The sequence below is a fragment of the Xyrauchen texanus genome, chromosome 18 (genome assembly GCF_025860055.1).
Source record: "Xyrauchen texanus isolate HMW12.3.18 chromosome 18, RBS_HiC_50CHRs, whole genome shotgun sequence".
Lineage (NCBI taxonomy): Eukaryota > Metazoa > Chordata > Actinopteri > Cypriniformes > Catostomidae > Xyrauchen > Xyrauchen texanus.
In genome coordinates, this window is record NC_068293.1 from 28,151,187 (window position 1) to 28,174,432 (window position 23,246).

The 23,246-nt window shown below is 38.8% G+C and overlaps 1 protein-coding gene across 2 annotated transcripts; it reads right to left on the bottom strand.

Annotated features, from left to right (window-relative positions):
• Positions 1-4,871: 4,871 nt before the first annotated feature.
• On the bottom strand, positions 4,872-14,025 carry LOC127659107 (chromatin assembly factor 1 subunit B-like). Of its 2 annotated transcripts, none has more exons than XM_052148759.1 (14): positions 13,956-14,025; positions 13,330-13,462; positions 13,087-13,219; positions 12,894-13,008; positions 12,680-12,783; positions 12,001-12,097; positions 11,703-11,787; positions 10,410-10,503; positions 10,185-10,254; positions 9,821-9,912; positions 9,567-9,726; positions 8,262-8,798; positions 7,659-7,747; positions 4,872-6,518 (listed from the first exon to the last, which is right to left on the bottom strand). In XM_052148759.1, the coding sequence occupies exons 2-14, from the start codon at positions 13,453-13,455 to the stop codon at positions 6,379-6,381; spliced, it is 1,842 nt and encodes a 613-aa protein (XP_052004719.1). In that variant the 5' UTR covers positions 13,456-13,462; positions 13,956-14,025; the 3' UTR covers positions 4,872-6,378. The 2 variants fall into 2 exon arrangements, with proteins under 2 accessions (XP_052004719.1, XP_052004718.1); XM_052148758.1 differs by having other exon boundaries at positions 13,330-13,465; positions 13,956-14,017.
• Positions 14,026-23,246: the final 9,221 nt, after the last annotated feature.

Consider the following 23,246-nt stretch of genomic DNA (forward strand, 5'->3'; position numbering starts at 1 on the left):
CTCGACGCCAAAATGCCTTACCCCCTCCCTTCCTCGGCGCGTATTGGTGAATTCTTCAAAGACTAGCGACTCTGCATGACGCCATTGGCCCTTGAGGCTGTCACTCAATTAGCTGTTTTCCCTACTTTTTTCCCTAAATGAAGATAGGTTGTTGACGTCAGCGTTACCTTAGTGTCAAGTTTGTCAATATGAAAAAGGACAAGAACTAGCCTACTATTGTAAAAAAAAAAAAAAAAAAAAAGAAAGAAACTAGCCTACTATTGTTGACGTTCGGTTGATTTACATTTTTGGCCTTCTCGTAAAACTACCCATTGTCGTATTTGTATTCGTTTTTTTTGTGTTTCGACAGATTATGTCATAGTTCTGTTCGTTTGGTACGTTTATTATTTTTTTATATATTGCCATTCTCGTATATTTTGTCAAATTAATAAAGAGAAAAACTGCTCAGGTAAATGTATCCTGTATTGTCACATCGAACTAGGATTATTGTGGAGGGAACTTTTTGTTTGAGGGCTTATTTTTTTACTGAATGCATCCCTAACTGTCAATTGCAAACATTATTATAACTCAATTAAAATATTGTATTGGGCAGGTGAAACAACACATTTGTTTTAGTCAATATTTAATATTTATTTTTTGTATTATGCCCATGCTGACAGACTAATGCCTTTTCAAAACATAGATCATATTGTCTCCAGAATAAACCAATGATGCAGTGGCAACAATCAAGTGGCTTGCTTATGCATTTGACCAATGTGCGATGGTCATAAAGTAGGCCTATTGCATCAGTGCTTCATTTACACAAAACCGAAGTTGCATTATTCAGTTTATTTTCCAGCACAATTACACTTCCTATTTCACAAAATATCTGCAAGTGTGTTTCATTTTGAGAAATTGTATTGTTGCCTGTGAAGGGAATTTTACAATCAGGTCATTGGATTCAGTTGAAAGGTTTCTTCTCATCTATATATAGAGTTGATATTTTTGCAGATACAGAGCAATGAGAAAATAACAGATAAATTCAGTACAATATCAATATTGCTTTCAAAGGTGGCTCTTCTCTGGTTCCACTAAAATCACCTATAGCAATTTACAGTGTATTGTAGTATTTAGACTGTTCCTCTTTCACAAACTTGAAATTTGTCTCTGTTTCTAGAGTATTAACTCCACATCTCTTGATAATATTGAAGAGCAAAACGTTGTTTATGTTAAATTAAAATCATCATAAAAATTTAGTTTTTATAATAAAATACATAATATATTATTTTACTCATCCAAGTGGTCACATCAATGATGATGTTGAAATGTCTTCTATTAATAAGAATGATTATGAAAAAATCCAGTTGTAAACAAATGAACCCTTTCTGACATTCAATAATGACCTCAACAGATACCTTCACAGACAATTAAACAGTAGTTGGAAAACTGCCTGAGGTCTCTACCTGAAGTCTTCTTCACCCATCTCCTACCTGCACTCACACCTTATTAACACTTCCCTCCTCACCATACCCACTACATTTAAAGGGATAGTTCACCCAAAAATGAACTTCTCTTATCATTTTCTCATGCTCATGACATCACAGATGAGACAACAGTCTTTCTTTTTTCTGCAGTACACAAATGAAGATTTTTAGAAGACTATCTCTGTTCTAGCTCTATATCTAGCTCTGTTGGTCCTCGCAATTCAAGTGAATAGTGACCAGAAATCACAAGGTCCATAAAAGACATAAAGGACACAAAAAAGTAATCCATAAGACTTCAGTGGTTTAATCCATATCTCCTGAAGCAATATGATAGGTGTGGGTGAGAAATAAATCAATATTTATGCCTTTTATTTATTTATTTTTTACAATCAATCTGCACCTTTGACAAGCCCCAGCCAGTAGGTGGCTGAATGTGAAAGTTAATTCCACACCAGAAGGTGGAAGTGAAAGTGTAGCTTTACGGCATTCACTAAAGTACAGGGGTTTCAGTACAGCGACGCACAAGGGGCGTGGCCATGACATAAAACAAATTTCAGGTCAGCGCACATGTGCATTATAGTGCCTTCTTTCCGCGGGCGTTTCATATTTTCATCGCGGGCTTTTCATTACAGCGACAGCAAACTGATGGAACAGCCATGGAGAATCTAAGACAAAATAGGGAAATCGGTAAATGTTTTTGTTGTTTTACTATGATACAGAGGCAGATGATTTTGTAAAAGATGCGGTAGCATTTTAATGTAAAGAACGAGTAACGATAAATAATTTTTGTTACCGTTTGCAATATAAGTGCATATGAACTATGCAAATTTTGAATTAGGAGAACGCCTACACTACCACGTCACATTTTTACGCTGTACTGAAACCCCTGGAAATAAGTGACTGCCGTAGCTTTACAGTTAAAAAAGGACTTACATATTGATCTGTTTCTCACCCGCACCTATCATATTGTTCAGAAGATATGGATTTAACCACTGGAGTCAAATTGATGACTTTTTTACTGCCTTTTGTGCCTTCAAAGTTCTTGTCAACATTCACTTGCATTGTAAGGACCAACAGAGCAGAAATATTTTTAAAATCTTTATCATGTTATTGCCTCTTAGAATGAATCACTTTTGCTATATTCCTCATTTGTAAGTTGCTTTGGATAAAAGCATTTGCTAAATGAATAAATGTATATGTAGGTAAAGGTTATCGATTGTAATCAGTGTAGAATTACTAGAAAGGAAAATTCATAACACAAACAACAATAGCCTTCATGAATCATTCTATGTGAACTTATATAACTCCCAATGAGCTTTTAATTTTAAAGACTGTGGCTTCGTTACAGTAAACATAAGATGCAGTGATAATTTGTGTAATGATTTAAAAGATGTGCCTGTAAATAAGTATTATTATTTACAACCACAACACCTACAAATACTAGAAATATTTTGAGTACAAATGTACTTATAAAGCCAGGATTCACTATTCTGTAGAGAGATGAATTACACTTCACCATCTGGCAGTCTGATGGAAGAATAGGCAGATGCCAGGAAAACAGTACCAGCCAGTATGCATTGTGGAAAAGAAGGAATAATAGCCTGGGGCTTTTTATAATTACATGGTTTGGGCTAGGACCCTTAATTCCAGTAAGACAATTCTTAATAATGCCTATGGCATCCAACAATAAGTTGGAAGCAAAATTCTAGAATGCAACAATACTGCAACAGTTTGGGGAGAGTCCTTTTCTGTTACAGCATGGCAATGCCCCTGTGCAAAAAGTAAAGTCCTTAAAGCAGTGGTATGAATTAGAATACTGTGAGCCAGACCCCATCGCTCAACATCAGTGCTTTAGCTCACTGATGCTCTTGTGTCTGAATGGGAGCAAATTCCACAGCTGTGTTCCATGATCTGGAAAGCCTTTCCAAAAGAGTGGGAGATGTTTTAGCAGCAAATGACCATAAATGCTCAAGGTTTTAAAAATATTTTTTTTGCAAATACATACATTTGGCCATGTGGTGTGTATAAAACTTTACACATTATAACAGTGAGCATTTGTCTTGAAAAAAAATAAAGTATGATTCTGTTCACCAAGGATGCATGAAATTTATCAAGAATTACAGTAAAGACATTTCTAATGTTACAAAATGTAATTTCTATTAAAATAAATGCTGTAGTGCCCTTCTTGATTTGAAAGAAAATCAAAATGCCTGATCATTTACATTTTACATTATTTGGCAGATGCTTTTATCCAAAGCAACTTACAGAGCCCTTATTACAGGCACAATCCCCCCTGGAGCAACCTGGAGTTAAGTGCCTTGCTCAAGGACACAATGGTGGTGGTGGCTGTGGGGCTTGAACCAGCATCCTTCTGATTAACAGATTACCAGTTATGGTGCTTAGACAACTACACCACCACCACTCCTATCACATCCCTGGTGTCTTGAGAACCAAATTAGCACAATAGAATGATTTCTTAAAGATTACATGAAAAATTATATTCTTTGTAGACTACTGTAATTGGCCTTTACCATCATGGATAAAAACTGAATTTTAATAAAACAATTAAATAAAAATAGCTTTTCCTTGTCAACTTTAGCTTGCACACTGGTAACAACACAGTACATATTATGAAAAGCAATATACAAAAAGTAGAAATAGGCAATAGAGATGGCTATAAAAGACACCATATCCAGGTCCATAGAATAAAAATGACTTGTCAAAAGGGATATGAGCTGGTTATACTTGCTCTGTGAAAGGCTGAATGGACCAAAACCCAACCACACAGTGCAAAGCTAACATTCAAGCCTGTACATCTCCTTTGCATTACATGTATTAAATATACACTCCACAACTCTTTATAACAAGGTCCAAAATGACTCAACTAATCACAACATGGTTCTTTAAACGTTCAGAATAAAGCAGTATTTCATGATTGTAAAGCTCTTCTAGTGTGCCTGTTAAGGTTTAGGAGTTCACATTAACACTAAGTCACCTGTTGTAGATATCTCTCAGCCTTTATACCACTATGCTCAATAAAACACCAGTTCATATTTATCTTTGATGCTCACATGGATGCTCCCAAGAATGTACCCTAACCATTACCTTTTTCAGAGACAATGAGGCAGAAAGGCATTAGAAGATGCTTTGTTTTTACAGCTGTACATACTGTTTCCATCAGTTATGAGTGGATAAACAGCTTAAAAAAACAAACAAACTATAGTACATCTGTAGATCTGGCATGTCCTCATTCATCACCACTTTAAGGGGTTAAAAATAATTGAAGAATTTTCACTATAATTGTACTGAATTTGGCCATGCAAACTCCTTTGTGAAAAAACATAAGTAAAAAAAATTAAATAATAATAATATATATATATATATTTGTGGCAGAAAAAATATTGTTAGCTCAAAAATACTTACTATATTACGTTATACACTGATAACCATTTTTAGGCAACTGTACATTGAACTTCCACCCAAAAATATATGTTTTTCTAGCAGTCTTGGCACACGTTTTAAAAGAGTAATGTCAAGAATACATTTTTTATTTACATACACTGTGATTTATTACAAGGCACACCAAAATTGAGTGAAAACTACCTAAATTTAACGGATTACCTATTCGCATTTTAAGTGTAAGCATTTCAAACTGCACCAGATGTTATTTAATGCAGCACTGTTTTCGGCAATACATATATATTATTTTCGCTACGTTTACGCCTTTCATCTACATTAGAGCAGTCTTTTCTTACACCATGAACAGCACCCATAACCTCTTTGGAAAACGATGACATCAGTAGACTGAAAATGGAGGTTTCAAACTTACAAGCATTAGAATGGACGTGGCCTCAGGTTAGTTTTGAATTACCTTCGGATTTGAGAAAATAGTTATGTGTGTCAATTAAAGCAGTCTGGGGTGCTGGGTTCCTCATTCTGGAGGTGGACTCAAGAACATTTATAAAGAATGGTCTTGATTCCTTTGTGTTTGATGTTCTTCTGTGTTCCAAATGTATCAGTTTTCGTGAATAGAAATATGTATGGGAAATATTTTCATGTGCTTTTCTGTAGGTTTTGATTGTTAAACTTTGTAACTAATGTAGTCACCAATATCAATATATTGTATTGTTCTTATGTTTATTATTACTATTTTAGTTTCTTTTTTTAATTATACAAGTATGCTATCATTTACACACTATCCCTCTTGCTTTGGAGTTGTTGCTTAAAATATGTTTTAAGATTTTCTGTTAAATGACTGTATTTCTATTTCCCTCAGGAAAGCACATTGTACATTGATCATGTTAACATTGAATAAAAACAAATCCTGGCAATACTGTTAATTATCATAAGTTGCATTTTCATTTTATCACAATATGCTATGAAATTAATCTTGATCTACTAAAAAGCGAAGATAAAATATTATAAATGAAATTAAATTGACATCATAAATTGATAAAATATGTTAAAGAACCCAGACAACTTATTTAGATCTTTTTCTTAAGTACCTAAAAAAACCAAAATGTTTAAGAAACTCTTTACAACACAACCACATAAATTTATCTGAACAATTTGTTCCACAAAGAACCGTTTCCCCTCTTTTAACAGTTTTTCATGAACAAAACTGAAACTGACAGTAATAATACAACTGTAAAGTCCATAAGCTTAAATAAAATTCATATCAAATTTAACCGTGGAGAAGCAGGCTGTTTAGGAGAATACTCACGGAAAAACACTGAAAATCAAGAAATAAACATGTTTAAGAAACAGTATGCAAGTCCATGCCTGACTCCATACGTCCTTGTATTCACTTGTGCAGCTTGGGTTCAGATGATTTAAGTTACTGATTTAATGGTTGAACTTAATCTCTGAGGATGTGAGTGCTTTACAAAAGGCACAATGAACCAATGTTCAATGTCTAAGGTTGCTGGGGTTTGACGCTGGGTTCTGTGGTCACTTTGTGTTCATTGCTCTGGGTAGAGTCACTGGGAACATCAGTCTTGGACCTCTTGGATTCAGGAGGTTTGCATGCTGGGTCACTGGGGGGAGATGGTCTTTCTGTGATGACAAACAAGATATTTACGAATTACATGTAGCATTTACCACAAAGCTAGTTGAATGAACTCAGGTTTTGCTAACTCAAAATCAATCCTGTAACTCTACATCCAACCCAGTTTAAATGGTAATACACCACACAATATAAGCCTTCTCTTTCAACTCGAGATTGACCCTGAGGTTAAGATTAGATCATGAGTGAGTGCACATGTATGAGTGATGTTTGCAGCGAACAGTAAATAGCGTAAAACATGAAGAGCGAGAACATTTAGCTTCTTGTGAGTGTCAGCACTGTTTCTCTGCTGAAAGCAGATCATAATGAAAATATTAATTGAAATACATTTGAATAGCACAAGAGATTTTTATAAAAAAAAAATATGAAAAATATAAATGCATATACACAGCCCAAGGGATCACTGTACATTTCTAAATAAATAAAAAACATTTACACCACGGCTGCAGCGAGAACTCTGGAAACAAATTCTGAATGTGATAAAAATTAAGCAAAATTTGTATAGGCTAACAAAAAGAACATACAGGCTTACTAATTTTAAAAGTTTGTATTTTTATATAAACTCTGAAAAATCGTCCATGACCATGACTTCACTTTTAAAACAGCAATCTTATCTTAGTAAACCCTACATACAGTTCACTCCGAAAAGATTGTTAAGAGTAAAACATGTTTATGATTAGCAGACAGGTGGTCCAATCAATAAGTGATGAGCGGTTTCCTCACAAAAACAGTTAACTCAGCACACTGAAGTATCTCCTCCAATGAAATACATTCAAAAAACAAAAATGGACTCGTCTCCTCATCGTATATCTCCCAGAGAATATCTATAGGACCATGGTTATGATTTTTTTTTGCTAACCCTGAAGCCTCCCTCTTGGTAGAGGGGTAGGATAATATGGTGATGAACACCAGAAAAAGCTGACCTATTATAGATAAGGTCTTTCATGTTCTCTCAAAATATGAGCAAATAAGGTTTTTTAGGCAACTGAAAAATGAGATATGTGAAAAACGTCCTTTTCTGAAATCAATTACTTTTGTTTTCATTTTAAAAAATGTCAATCATTTTAAATGGTTATATAAGATGGATACAGAACTTGCTATACAAAAAAGCAACAAATGACTCTACTAACCATGTTTGGCTTTCTCTGTGGACAATGGAGTAACAAAGCCATGAGAGGTAGTGGGGGAACTGGACACAACAGGAGTCAGTGAGATTCGTCTGAAAGAGAAGTAATAATATGATCTTTGATGAAAGGTAATAAAACACCAACATTAAACTCACAACCACCAACAAAAAGTGATGTATTTGCCCAGACAACTAATTCTCTGACTGGTAGCCCATGAATGCACAGATGAAGCTTCTCAAAGAGATGTTGCCCTTCAAAACTGCTGTAAAGTAATCTTTCAAAAAGTTGAACACCACCCATTTTAATTGCACTTTGAATTTTTAGTTCAAATTAGGGCTGTCGATTTAACGCAATTTAACGCCATGAATACCACAGGCAACTTGATATTTTGTTGGTTGCTTGTGGCATCATGCAGAGTAGCCCCACCAACAGTGAAATCTCATTGGTCAAAATTCTGCTGATCTGCATAAGCAGACATTAAATATCAGATATTTTCTGCTTGGCTGTGTCACAATGTGCAGCATTTTGCTTTCATATTAGCGTATTTGTCGACCCATACCTCATTAGGACACTGTAACATCATAAGACATTATTGTGCACACCTACCTGGGAGTAGGTCCTTTTGGAGTTGTGGTACTTTTGGAGTTGAAGGGACCAAGCGGCGTGCTGGGGGCTGTAATGGGTGTGAGGGGCAGTTTGCTGGAGGAAGGCGTGGAGGGAGCAGATTTTGGGGTGTTAGGGGCTGTTTTGGGAGCAGCTGCTGGTGATTTGGTGGTACTGGGTTTTCCCCAGCCCTCCAAGGTTTTGAGTGTGATCCGCCTGGGTTGAGGTTTTGTTTTCAGCCCTTGCAGTGTGTGTTTTTCTTCTGGACCAGATATGCTGGGGGTCTTTGAAGACGCAGGGCCAGCAGATGCCTCTTTCTCCTTTTCCTGTGCAGCTGGTGTGTTGGCCTGGCGGGGCACTGGGGAAGCAGTCCTGCCACTGGCTGAAGTTCTTTTGCCCTTTTTCTCATTGGAGGCTGGGGTCACCATCTCCATTGGAGGTCGCTCCTTTAACGGAGTGCCGAGCTCCTCCTCTTCAAATGACACGAAGGAACAGTAGCCATCTGTTGATGACACTGCCAAAAAGGAGCCATCACGAGACCTGCATTACAGTACAAGAAGGTTTGTGCTTTTAGACCAAGTCAGTATAAAGTTATTTGTGTTAGTAGTTGTACAAACTTGCAGGCGAATGAGAGTTTACTTTATGGAAATGACTCCTCACATGGTATGCTGCATCAGCAGTCTAGTGTCCTGGCCAAAATCCCCCCATTGGCACTTATCACATCCGTTGCATCGTGGATAACGTTCATTCTTTAATTTGCTATATCGGCAAATCCAAAGCTGATCTGACAGCTATTAGGCAGCTAATTTGATGCAGGTATGAAACTGAGCCATGCTTATCTCCATTAATGCTGCCAATATTGTCAAGATTTGTGCAAATAAGACCTAGACGCATATATTTTCAGTCAGCCTCTGGATTGGACTTAGATGGAGGAGCTTCAGAGCAGTGTAGGGAATTAGGGTTAGTATATAAACACAACAAAAGTATTAAAGTAAAAGTATCATGTTATTTCATAAGACCGGAATGCGCGGTTGTAGAACTTGCTTCGTAAACCCAAAGTGCTCCATTTCACACCTTCTTAATTCCAAATATATTTTTCTCTTTACAGATTTCAATACAAAACACATTACATGCAACTACACCTAGACAAAGTTTGTGAATAGAGGATTTCAGTTGTCATCATGCAGAACAAACACAACTGAAATCATTTTCCACAACTGGTCAAAAATGCATTGCACTCAAAGCACTGAATAGTGGTAGAACTAGACGACTGGTCTGTAAACCCCATCATGTGTGTATGTGTCTTACCAGCTGAGATCACTCAGTGTGTGGTAGTGAATGTTTGACACATATCCAAATGGCAGTTTTTGTTGTGTGTCATAAAAGAAGACTGAGTCTTCTGATGCAATTGCGAACACCAGTCGATATGGCAAATTTAAAGTATTTGACACTGGCTTCAGTGAACCATCTGTAGGATATAGAGAAGGAGAGCACAGAGTTTAATTTCATGTAAAACTACATTCATTTTCAGTAGAGCAATGTTGGAAGGATATGATGTGCACCTTCAGCTTTCATGGTCCTAAGTTCATAAAAGACTGGGCAGCAGCGCACAGCCAGAGTTGCTTTAGATGGACAGGGCAGATGAGCGATGGGCCTGACATAGAAACACAACAGAAAACACTAAAAATCAAAATACAAATCCAATGGCTTGAAGTCATAAAATGATTTTAATGGAATCGTTAAGATATTGAAAAAATTATTTAAAATACATTACGATTCCTATCCATAGGTCAGCATGTATTAAAAAAGGATCCTCTTTGGTGAATTAAACACATGTTATACCCAATAATGATGTAGAACAATGAAACTCACGTCTAAAGATCAAGGTTTAAAGAAAAATTAAAGCAATCCAAAAAAAACACAAACCTCTTAAAGCTTTTCCTGGAAAATACATATGTGGTGTTTGTGACATTCTCTCCAGCCTCAACACACCCAGCTAAAATATAATAAAATAAATCCCTTATGAACTACAAGAAGATCAACACAAAACCAAAAATAAAGAAATATATAATCCAGCTCCAGTTATACATTAGTGCATCATATTTAAACAGGTCTCGCAGAAGTACTATTTATATGCATAAAAGTGAGTACCTGGTGCAAGGAGGAATGACCCATCTGGCGTGAAGGAGAGACGTCTAAAGAATGATCTCATGCCATCATCATGAAACATTCTATAGTTCTTCACCTGTATAAAAATGTCATGAACCTTGTGGTCAGATGCTGAAGTTATTCCATTACCAAAGCTAAACACCATGGAATGAGGCTCTAGATTTCTACTTCATGTTAACTAACTAACTAACTAACCAATGAAAAATACACACCATGGGTACTTATATTATGAGATGCATCACAACTCAATATAGCATCACATTTCTATCAGCTCTTGATAGCAACTGAAGAGCAAAACTCAATATATGAGTATGGAGTGGTGGTGGCGTAGTGGCTAAAGCACAGGGCTGTTAATTAGAAGGTCACAGGTTCTAACCCCATGGCCACCACCATTGTGTCCTTGAGCAAGGCACTTAACTCCAGGTTGTTCCAGGGGGATTGTCCCTGTAATAATTGCACTGTAAGTCGCTTTGGATAAAAGCGTCTGCCAAATGCATAAATGTAATGTAAATGTAAAACAAAGAATGCAAGCATTACAAGTAATTAACCAAAACCACATCAATATGTTTGCACTCCATTCAATTTCAACGAACCACCAAATATATTATTTCGTACCTTAGAGGTATATGTTAGTTAACAACTTTAGGCATCAAAATAACTGTTGTATCAGCTTAGCCCTTTTAATTAGCGATCAACCAATATACTTTGTGTAGGCTACTGTAGGTGTGCTTTTCAATGGCCATTGGACCCTTTTAAAAAGCATGCCCACCTTATTTAGCAGCGTAAATCCAGCAAACTTTTATATTTGCATTTTATTTGATTATTTACTGTAGATTTATAACATTATACTTTGTACTGTATATGCCAAGAGTTAGTAAAACAAAAAACAAACAAGTTACCACAAAAGCGATGTGGTTTCTAATCTAGCTGCTGAGAGACTTGCAGTAAATTTGCCATCTCTCTTCTGACTGTCCATTGCGCTCTATTTTTTTTTTCTTTATTTGAAATGTTGTGGAAACGTAATAGTGGAGTTTTTCTTTTGATGTTGGAGTAAATGGGTTAGCAAAAAGTATTTGCTGTGGTCTCCCATTTACCGTTATTGAAGATTACCCTGCAATAATTTACTTCCGCATTCCAAAACCCGGAAGTGGGAAAAAGGTCCAGCCTGAACCAATACCTGGATAGCAATGTGGTCAATACACATATGATGGCAAATGAACTATATCAAACAATATCATTCATTACAGGGATCTTTGGCAATCCTTTGACACAAACCTCTCCATCTCCACCAGTGGCTGATGTCATCTTACTCACACTGTAAGCTTTTTTCTTGTTGTGAGCACTGTACACACGCATCACTCTAAGAAACAGATTTGACATGTCGTCATTATGCAAAACCATGTAAAACTCAACAGTGGTTGCAAATAACGAGGGCACAACTTACATTTTTACCCTAAATTGCTCTTCACAAGTGTTCGGGCTATGATAATTTGAATAAATTATTCAAACCACAGATTTACAGTGTAAAATCAGAGGGTGTTGCTTGAAATTAAGCCTTTTAGTCACATCTCACCGGTCACAGCTTAGTGTGCTAATGTACTGTCCAAGTGGGTCCCATGCCACTCCCTGCACATAACTCTTATGATCATTAAAGATGCACATCTTTTGACCTGGAAACACAAGGGCACTAAATTCAGCAATTACACAGCACAAGGTTAATCAATGCTTCCTAAAAACTAGCATCACAAGGCTTCTCATTGTCATACTTTTTTTTTTCCTTTTGATTTTCTCCCCAATTTGAAATGCCCAATTCCCAATATGCTCCAAGTCCTCTTGATGGCGTAGTGATTTGACTCAATCCGGGTGGCGGAGGACGAATCTCAGTTGCCTCCGTGTCTGAGACCTTCAACCCATGCATTTTATTGTGTGGCTTGAGCGTGATACCACGCATGCACACCTCACCATGTGCCCCACCGAGAGCAGGAACCACAAATAATAGTAACCACGAGGAGGTTACCCTATGTGACTCTACACTCCCTAGAAACTGGGACAATTTGGTTGCTTAGGAGACCTGGCTGGAGTCACTCAGCACACCCTGGATTCGAACTCACGACTCCAGGGGTGGTAGTCAGCATCAATACTTGAAGTACCCATTCCCCCACCCATGTTGTCATTTTTAAGAATTTTTGTACTTCTACAAAAGTAAAAACATGAATGCATGTTCTTATTTGGTCGTGTTTCATGTTTCATACCTTTGTTGACATCCCACATGATGGCAGTGTTGTCCACAGAGCCGGAAACCATGAAATTCCCATCACCGGTCCATGAGATATCATAAACGTCCTCAATGTGTCCTCTAATACACACATATGACAATAAGAACTTTTTCATTCCTTTCTAATAAAGTAAATGACTTTGTAAATAAAGGGGGCAGTGAAATAAAGTAAAAGGGAGATAAAAGCAGACCTCAGAGTCTTCACTACGTTCCAGCTCTCTTTATTGAGTTGAGCATCTTCATCTTCCTGAAAGGCTTGTTCAGGCTCTTTATTGTCATTCAGTTTCCAAAGCAAGATAGCCGCATCTTGAAAAAACTGAAATTAATTTCAAATAATCTTTAAACCCTCCCTCTAAGCCAAGATTTGACTGTGCCTAAACTTACCATCCCCTCCAGAAGCCAGGAGTTCAGCAGTGGGTGAGAAACGCACCACATTCACTGCTTTAGTATGTCGTGCCAAGTTTGACAAAAACTCAACGACCGCCTTCCCATCAGGACCTTTATCTACACGCCACATCTGGAAAAGAATGGCTCTCATTATAGGACTTTTGTGGTTTGCAATATGTTATTAGTTTTAACTTTGATACCTGTGGAATATTCAATCATGGTACAGGCTCTATCTCTCACCCGTACTGTGGTGTCCACCCCAGCTGTAGCCAGGCGCTGTATCCTCCCCTCCCCATTCTGCTGGAAATCTATACTATATACTGGCTCCTTATTATGCCAGGCGATCTCACAGGTTACCACCTTCATCCTGACACTGCTGGACAAGGATACAAACAGAAAGCAACAATGAATGATGATATATAAAAGATAATAGGGGGTAATCTAAAAGAGAGAATGATTGGATAGAATAAAACATGAAAACGGAAAGATGAGAAAGAAATGAAAGGGAAATAAATTAAATTCACAAGAACAATACATATATGTTCCATAACTAATTATAATGTGGTTAGTATACATTGATATGCAATTTTACGTTTATACACACTGCAGTAAACAACACTGAAATGTCCGCAACTAATGGACATAACGACACAACTGTGATAATTCATCTCTGTTAACAGTGAAACACGACGACATCAGTGATCTAGTAAATCAGTAACTCTGAATTATACACAAATATTACAGTACTGGCAAGACACAATCACCTACAAGTTCTTAAAGAAAAGATAAAATGCAAAAACAATAATACGTCTTAAGGAGAAAAAGATAACTCTCCCAAAGCAAAATTGAAAAACATTCCTGGTTACCTTGACAATTTAAGTTGCTACAATTGTTCAACACAGAACCTCCGTGTGTCACTCCCGCTTTCACCCAAACAAACGCTTTTCCCGCGCTGCTTTCTGAGACCGAGCACTTCCGGTTTTGGAGGTTGCCAGATAACACACCACAAAATGAGACGAGTTGAAATTTTCTCACACATCTAAGCTAAATGTTCAGGAGTACCAACACCAAACCCTATTAAAAACAGCGTTACAAAATTGTATACATGGTTATTTACATTATGCTTTATTTGACGTAATACAACACTGACTTTGAGTTTTGCTCTTAGAGTCTATAAGTCTATGTGTCTCTCCATCCATCACAGTGGAAAACCATTATATTTTAAAGGTGCAATATGTAATATATCTAAAGCATACCATTATCATAATATGTTATAATTATTATAATATGTTAATATGAGATTTAGGAAACATGCTATGTTGAAATACTGGCTTCTCCGAAAACAATGCTAAAGCCAGTATATTCTACTTTTAAATGTCTTTTCCGGGCCAGAATTTCTGTTTGTATTTTTGACCTGTGTGATCCCACCCACTGCCCTTTCACATACACCAATAGTATTTCGACACCCCGGGTTGCCAGATTTGAAACAATTTAGCGGGAAAACACACTGCAGCAATACATCTAGATAACATTGACAGAGTTATAAAAAATCCACATAAGCTGGTTTATAATTTACAAACAATAAAACATTGCAAACGCATACATTAGCTCAGGGGTCGGTAACCTATGGCACGCAGAGGGGTAATCACTGGCACGCCAGCAACGGCAAGAAATGGGTATACTATTTTATTTGTATAATTTCCGCACCTGCGTTCTAATCTACATCTTGATGTAATCCGTTCTCATGATCACACAGTGTGTTTTCATGAGTTGAATGGGAGGCTAAACAATAAGTTAAAATGTGACAACACTGCAGTTCACCCACAGACTTTTGCAGAACCTGCAAGCCATTCGCACACCTTGAGCCGGCAGCGCTTCACTTTCGGTTAACACGCCCGCTTTAATTCAGTCAGGCTGCGTGGATGACAGCCTAAATTACGTGTTTAATTTATTTATTTTTGCATTCAGAAAAACACGTGATGTAATAAGGAAAACCCCGCTATTAATCCTTGAGATTTCCAACCCAGCATACAGGTACACCTTCCTTAAACCATGGTCACACTTAAAAGTACAGTAAACAATTAAAAGAGAAAACATAAACCTTAAAAATCATAAATTCTATTCAAAATATAAATTAAACCTGGAAATAAATTTTTTGGATTTTGCAGGTGTGATTCACCGAAAAGGGCTAAATAGTTGATCAGCTTGTGATGGGCAAATGGCTTGCACGCACAACGTGAGTCTCATCACACTTTAATAGTGTTAAAAAAAAGTCTCCCATTCAGCTGATGAAACATGATCATGAGGAATGATTACATCAAGATGCAGATTGGAACGCAGGTGTGAAAAATTGACATAAAGAAAATAGCCTGCTCTTCTCTCGCTGTTTCTTGCTTTCTAGTGATTTCCCTTCTGCATGATTTTGAAAACATACCATAATATAAGAAACATGTAAGATTCCACACAATTTCATGAATGGTAATCAAATAAGCAAATTTGTGACATTTACTGTATTCACTAATTTTGTTCAAAAGGACAGGTTTTCTTTCAATAAAGCACTTACACAAGATGCTCTGAAAATTGACATGTAGGATTATGATTATATCATCATCATCATTGGTACTCAAACTGTTATGCTGATAATATCATTTGTAATGAAAAATTAAAATAGAAAAATGTAAAATGTAAACATATTCATATGTGGACTCAAATTCCAGATACAATCACATACATGTGCATGACGGTGCTTCGGCACATCCATTGACCATGAAAATAGAAAAATGGCACTCCATGTCAAAAAGTTTGCCGGTCCCTGCATTAGCTGATCAAATTACAGTGCAATGCTGGTCGCTAACCATTGTCAGTTTGTTCGTTCCTATTGCGTGTCGTCAACCTGGCAACCCGCGTGAGCTTTGAGTCTGGGGAGGAGGGGGGCATTACAACTCTCTGCAATATTTGGAATTTGGACTGCATTTTAAACACTTGATGTCAATGATGTTACATATTGCTCCTTTAAAATAATATTTTACTTTTATTTTGTTTTGTAATATATATCAGAATTAGCTTTATTGCTAAGTATGCTTACACATACAAGGAATTTGTCTTGGTGACAGGAGCTTCCAGTGCATAACAATACAAAACATAGATAATAATAAAATAATTAAATTGGGGAATTTGTTTCAATAGGAAATAAAGTATAAATAGAATACACAAGACAAATATATATATATATATATACACACATACTATATACACACATACATACACACACACACACACACACACACACACACACACACACACACACACACACAGAGATACATACATAAACTAAAAAATAAATGTCCTCTCACTTTCAAATTCTTTTATTTTCAGCAAACTTAACATGTGTAAATATTGTATGAACATAAAAAGATTCAACAATAAAGACAAAAACTGAACAAGTTTCACAGACATGTGACTAACAGAAATGGAATGTGTCCCTGAACAAAGGGGGGGACAAAATCAAAAGTAACAGTCAGTATCTGGTGTGGCTACCAGCTGCATTAAGTACTGCAGTGCATCTCCTCCTCATGGACTGCACCAGATTTACCAGTTCTTGCTGTGAGATGTTACCCCACTCTTCCACCTAGGCACTTGCAAGTTCCCGGACATTTCTGGGGGGAATGGCTCTAGCCCTCACTCTCCGATCCAACAGGTCCCAGACAAGCTCAATGGGATTGAGATCAGGGCTCTTCACTGGCCATGGCAGAAAACTGACTTTACTGTCTTGCAGGAAATCACGCACAGAACAAGCAGTATGGTTGGTGACATTGTCACGCTGGAGGTGCATGTCAGAGTACAGCCCTCAGTGTAATGCTCATTCTTTCATCTGACAATCTCCCCTGGTGAGGCAAATCCGTGACTCGTCAGTGAAGATCACTTTATGCCAGTCCTGTCTGGTCCAGGGAAGGTGGGTTTGTGCCCATAGCCATAGGTGATGTCTGGTAAGGACCTGCCTTGCAACAGGCCTACAAGCCCTCAGTCCAGCCTCTCTCAGCCTATTGTGGACAGTCTGAGCAGTGATGGAGGGATTGTGCATTCCTGGTGTAAATCGGGCATTTGTTGTTACCATCCTGTACCTGTCCAGCAGGTGTGATATTCGGATGTACCGATCCTGTACAGGTGTTGTTACACATGGTCTGCCACTGCAATGGCAATCAGTTGTCCTTCCTGTAGCACTGTCTTAGGCATCTCATAGTACAGACATTGCAATTTATTGCCCTGGCCACATCTGCAATCCTCATGCCTCCCTGGAGCATGCTTAAGGCACGTTCACGCAGATGAGCAGAGACCCTGGGCATCTTTCTTTTGGTGTTTTTCAGAACCAGTAGAAAGGTCTCTTCTTCTTCTTCTTCTTTTATTTTAATGGTGGACTAGTATCATGAGCACATGCCGCCTCCTACTGTTCAGTGTAATGCATCGTATTCCTTGCTTTTCTCTAAATCCATATATATATATATATATATATATATATATATATATATATATATATATATACCACAGTTAGTTCCGGTCCTCGAATCTGATTGGACGAGAGACGTTCCATGAGCACTGATGGTGTGACAGCATCAGCACTCAGACGCTGTTCTAAAGTGTAGTGCATATGTGTTAGGATTTACTGTCTTTTTTTTAAAATTACATATGTTAGCCAGCAGGAGGTGGCAAAAGTAAATGTTTGTGTGTAATATGAGCCAGTTGGTGACGTAAAGTGAATCCGTTAGTCATTGTTTACATAGAACAGCGCTCTGTGAATTTCCACATTGGATACAAACTGTTTAAAATGGCAAAATAGAGAGGAATACCCAGCTTGGACGTCTACTGAGAAAACTGACCTTCAGAAAGCTGTAAGCATTTCTGATTGGCTGTGTCAACAGGTGATAGCACACACTCCATCTCTCTCTCTCTCTCTCTCTCTCTCTCTCTCTCTCTCACACACACACACACACACACACACGCACACACACACGCACACGCACACACAAACACATCCATCCGTCTATCCTTGTTTATCCAATGACTTGTTCGAAACAGCACAAGCCGTGATACTATTTCTGAAGTGAACATTTTGAATACTAACGGAGGCTTGGACCATCATTTGTTTTGAACCAGCAACAGTAGATTCTGATATCACACTCGCAAGAGTGCGATATGGCCCTACATCAGCACCGCTGTGATTCGGCCGCAGGCCGAGTGCCGTAGGTAATTACAGCAGTGCTGATGTAGGGCCATACAGCACGATTGCGAGTGTGATATTGCTTATATACAACAGTTCAATGAACAAGTACATAAAAAAAAAATAGGAAAAACCAAGTATATATACATGGAACTACTTTCTTACGTGACGAATCAGAATCTGCCATTCAGAGGGGTTACCAGGATATCATGTTTGGGGGGGCATTTGGCTTGTTTGGGGGGGGCAACATAAACAATTGAAAAAATCGGCGCAAAATTAAGCTATACTACACACAATCTGTTTTAGTGCATATCTTTTTCTAAGCCAGGAACCCAGAGATAGGCACAGGGCCTCTATTAGACTATAGGGCTTAAACTGGATTTTTGTTGTGTCAGACCTCACTCATCTGCTAGCGATGGAAAAATATGCACAAAACAATCCACTTTTAAATTGTAATTTATCATCAGATGCAGAGGCGTTTCCAGCATTGAAGGACATCCGGGGCTTAGCCCAGACAATTTTATTTTCATACTAGCAACCACTTCCCTGTAGTCCAAATCTGGTGAAAGGGTATTCTTTGAGTTTTGCTCTGGCTGGGCCTGTTTCTACAGTTCCTAAATCTTCCACTCTAGTACTATCCTCAACATCCTCTCTCCTCCCAGAATCATCTGTGATGCAAAAGAACAGATACAGCACATAACTTATTGCAAATCAGCTTCAAACAACTAATTCATCAAGTGCTACATATGTCAAATTGTAGACCAATACCACTGAAGAAAATGTATTGGGAAGAGCAGATCAGTGGGATTGCCCTTAGATCTATCATGATTCTTGAATTTTCATGTACATTAACATAAAGTCATCACAAAAGAGTTATATTATAGTCAGTAAAGTGAGGTAAAAAAAAATATTGAATATAAATAATTTATATTTTTTGACATAAATAGTCAAAATGATGTGTAAGATCCTAAGTTAAAGCAATACATGAATGACTTTAGTCTAAGTTCATTGACACACTATGGCATCGAACTGTATTCTCATCATCTCTATGAGAATAATTCATCTGTCAAAATCCTTTCATTAGGATCATTGAGATAAACAATGTTTCACTTTTAACTTTCTCTAAAGTAAAGTGACTTATTAATTGTTACCAGTTTCCATGCCTGATTCTGGCACAGCTGCTGCTGCTGCTCCAGTCTGTTGCTCATCTTTGCTATACTCTACAAAACCATTTAATCAAATCAAAGTGTATATTTCATACAAACTAATATCACAAAACAAGTCACACATACAATTTATGTTAATGCTTATTGGTTATCCTTAGCTAAAACAACACCTGATAAACAAGAAAAGTACGCTCCGAACGGGGCTCGAACTGCGGTCTCCAGGTGTGTACACACTGCCAGCGACATCGCGCGCGACAGCGACTCAATACCATTCATTTTCAATGCGAGCACAGACTTCCGGCGACACGAGCTGTCGCGACCGTTGGCGCTAGATGTGGGCGTGTCCAGCGATGCGACAAAGTTGAGAAAAGTTCAACTTTGGAGCGACTAACGGAAGTGACAGCCAATAGGAGAGACGACGGGATAGCTCACGTGATCCTTCTCTCTCTCTCTCTCAGCTCCAGCAGTAACGGAAAGATGGATGAAAGGCTAATTCTTGGTGTTAGAAATTTCCCAGTGCTCTATGATATGTCTCTTCCCACGTACAAGGACATTTTTAAGAAAAATACTGCTTGGAAAGGTGTATCTGAGATCGCGGGGATTTTATGGACCCAGACAGACCGGCATTTGCATTTTCGCCGGAGATAAACAGCCGCTATGGCAAACAGCACGCCTTGTTTCTCATTCATCTTTGATATAAAGCATTTTATGTACTGATTCCATTTCTATTTAGTCTTTTCCCTCCAAAATGTTTGTTTTTAGTGGCAAGAACAGCGATTCGCTGTCAACAGCAATGGAATGGCATCCGTGAATGTCATTTATAAACGTTACTAGGCAACCAGTAGTGGGAACACCCACTAGCTACTTCACCACCAGCCACTGGCGACTTGCAGCGACAAAGTCGCTGGCAGTGTGTACGCACCTTCCGGTGTGAGAGGCGACTGCGTTAACTCGAAGCTACCAAGCTGCGTCAATCTAAACAAGGAGGTTAGAGGCTACAACTCTTGAGGTTTAACCTACTGTGGGTGAAAGCCAGCTAGATGATGATCTGAAGACTTTAAGGACAAAAACAAATGTGAATTCTTACCCACTGACTTCTTTCGGAAAAATCCCCAAAGCCTCATTTGCTTAATTTTTGCTGTCTTTCCTGCTAATTGCCGTTAACTCGCCACTAAGTAACGTTAGTTGATGTCAACGACTGTGCAAGCTCCTCCTCTACCTGCTGCATATTCAACAGAGAGGGAGAAAAGGAGTCGCCCATAGGCTACCGACAGCAAAGGAACAAAGGAATGTCTATTTTTACAGGCTGTATGCAGTATGTGCAAAGCCAAAGCACAATGAAATAAGGCAACTTATGATTTCGGGGGTTTACATAGGCTTTTGTCCGGTTTCATATTTGTCAGTCAACTATTCAAAATACATTCGGGGCTACACTCAAAACATTCAGGGCTGAAGCCCCGGCAAAATTGGCTGCCGCCGCCTCTGATCAGATGGACAGATTATTTCTCAAATTCTCAGGGGAGGCAGAGCTTATCCTAGGGGAGGCACTGCCTCCCCCAGCCTCCCCCTAGACACACCCCTGCTGCCATTGCTGGTTCAAAACAAATGATGCATCCAAGACTTCCTTAGTAATTAAAAAAGTTTACTTCAGAAATTGTATCACAGCTTGTGCTGTTTCTAACAAGTTATTGGATAAACAAGAATAGATGGCTGGATATGTGTGTGTGTATGTGAGACAGAGAGAGAGAGCGAGAGAGAGAGCGAGAGAGAGAGATGGAGCGTGTGCAATCACCTGTTGCCACACCCAATCAGAGATGCTGTGAGCTTTCTGTGGAAAATAGACGTCCAAGCAGGGGTATTCCTCTCTATTTCACGGTAGCCGGTCCACAGGTCATTCACTATAGAAACAGCAATGTCCTCTGCCATTTTAAACAGTATGTATCCAATGTTGAAACTCCGATAAAAGATAAGTTCGGTAAAAAATCGGTCTGTTGTGTCTCTCAGCATGAGTCTTAATCCTGAAGTTGTCCATTTAAAGCCATTTAAAGCTATTTCCTAGTTTTGGTAATGTATTAGTAATACGAGTGATCATGGAGCACAGTTCTGTGTAAACAATGACGGATTCACTTTACATCACCACCTGGCTCATATTACACACAAATATTATCTTTTGCCACCACCTGCTGGCTAACATATGTCATTTCAAAAATGAAGCCAGTAACACCTAACAGATACACTTTAGTTTAGAACAGCATGAACGTGGAGTGATACACACACTGTGAAGCGTCGGAGTGCTGATGGTGTCACACCATCAGTGCTCATGGAACGTCTCTCGTCCAATCAGATTCGAGGACCGGAACTAACTGTGGTATATTGCTTAAATATAATACTCGTTTACCCCAAGTCTAGATCCATCATGGACTCAGGTATCAGCTGGTGCTGCATGTTCAGCTCCTCCAGCTTCCACACTGACTCCCTCTGGATCCAGATTGATGCATTACAACACAAATCTGTTCTTTGTTATATTTAAATTCTATCACTCAATCCTGTCCTATACATGTTTTGTATTAAAACCCTATATCCTAACCTATCTCTAACTCTATTCCTAATAGATACTCCAACTCCCTATCTTAATGTCCATTTTTTGAAAATATTGTATTCATTCCCTTCTCTCCTGTGTATATACCTTCTACAATCAAATATGACATGCTCTAGAGTTTCCTTTTCTCTACAATATTCGCATAAATAATTTCCTTGGATTCCTATTAAAGCCAATGAAGAGTTCAGAACGTATAACTACTCTGTCAGGTCTTGTTTCCTCTACCCAAGTTAAACCTATTATGATGGCAGTTATCTGTACAGAATATATAGATACATTAGCTATTATTCGATTTGATATATCCACACTTACTACTGGAATATACACTCCTATTCCTGTAATTCCTGTGCTTGGATCTTTTGATCCATCTGTATATTTGTAGACATTCGTAAAATTTTCCCTGAACATGCTTTTTTACTTTAGATGTTATCATGCCCATTTCCTCCCAATCCCTTACCTTTCTACTATCTCCAGATCAATTTCAACCTCAGGAAAAGTCAATGCCAGTACCTCTCCCCATACAGGTGACATATTACACTCAGTCTCTGCAATCTGATATTTTTCTGCTAAGGGGCTTATGCTCCATCCAAATCCCCTTTTTTTGTTTACATATTCCCAACAATTATTTAATACCTCAGTAGCAATGTGATTGTCATTGCGATACGGCGCCACCTCCCTCGGCTCCACCTCCAGAGCCTTCCACGGCTCGCCTCTCGAGCCTCTCAGGGCTCCGCCTCCCGAGCCTTCTACGGCTCCGCCTCCCGAGCCTCCTACGGCTTCGCCTTCCGAGCCTCCTACGGCTCTGCCTCCAGAGCCAACTAGGGCTCCGCCTCTAGAGCATCCTACGGCGCCACCTCCTTCGGCTCCGCCTCCAAAGCCTCCCTCGGCTCCGCCTTCAGAGCCTTCTTCGCCCTCGCCTCCTTTGGCTCCGCCTCCTGAACCTCCCTTGGCTCCACCTCCTGAGCCTCCTTCAGCTCCACCTCCTGAGCCTCCCTCGGCTCTGCCTTCAGAGCCTTCTTCGCCCTCGCCTCCTGCGGCTCCGCCTCCTGAACCTCCCTCGGTTCCGCCTCCAGAGCCTCCTCCAGCTCCACCTCCTGAGCCTCCCTCGGCTCCGCCTCCAGTGGCTCCCTCAGCTCCGCCTTCTGAGCCTTCTACAACATCGCCTTCCACGGCGCCA

What these genes read in the sequence shown, in the direction of transcription:
- LOC127659107 (XM_052148759.1), bottom strand. Translation starts at nt 13,455, where the DNA reads ATGAAGGTGGTAACCTGTGAGATCGCCTGGCATAATAAGGAGCCAGTA. An exon ending in GGGTGGACACCACAGTACGG is followed by an intron (nt 13,220 to 13,329) that starts GTGAGAGATAGA and finishes ATTCTTTTCCAG; the next exon opens with ATGTGGCGTGTAGATAAAGG. An exon ending in CCTGGCTTCTGGAGGGGATG is followed by an intron (nt 13,009 to 13,086) that starts GTAAGTTTAGGC and finishes AGTTTTTTCAAG; the next exon opens with ATGCGGCTATCTTGCTTTGG.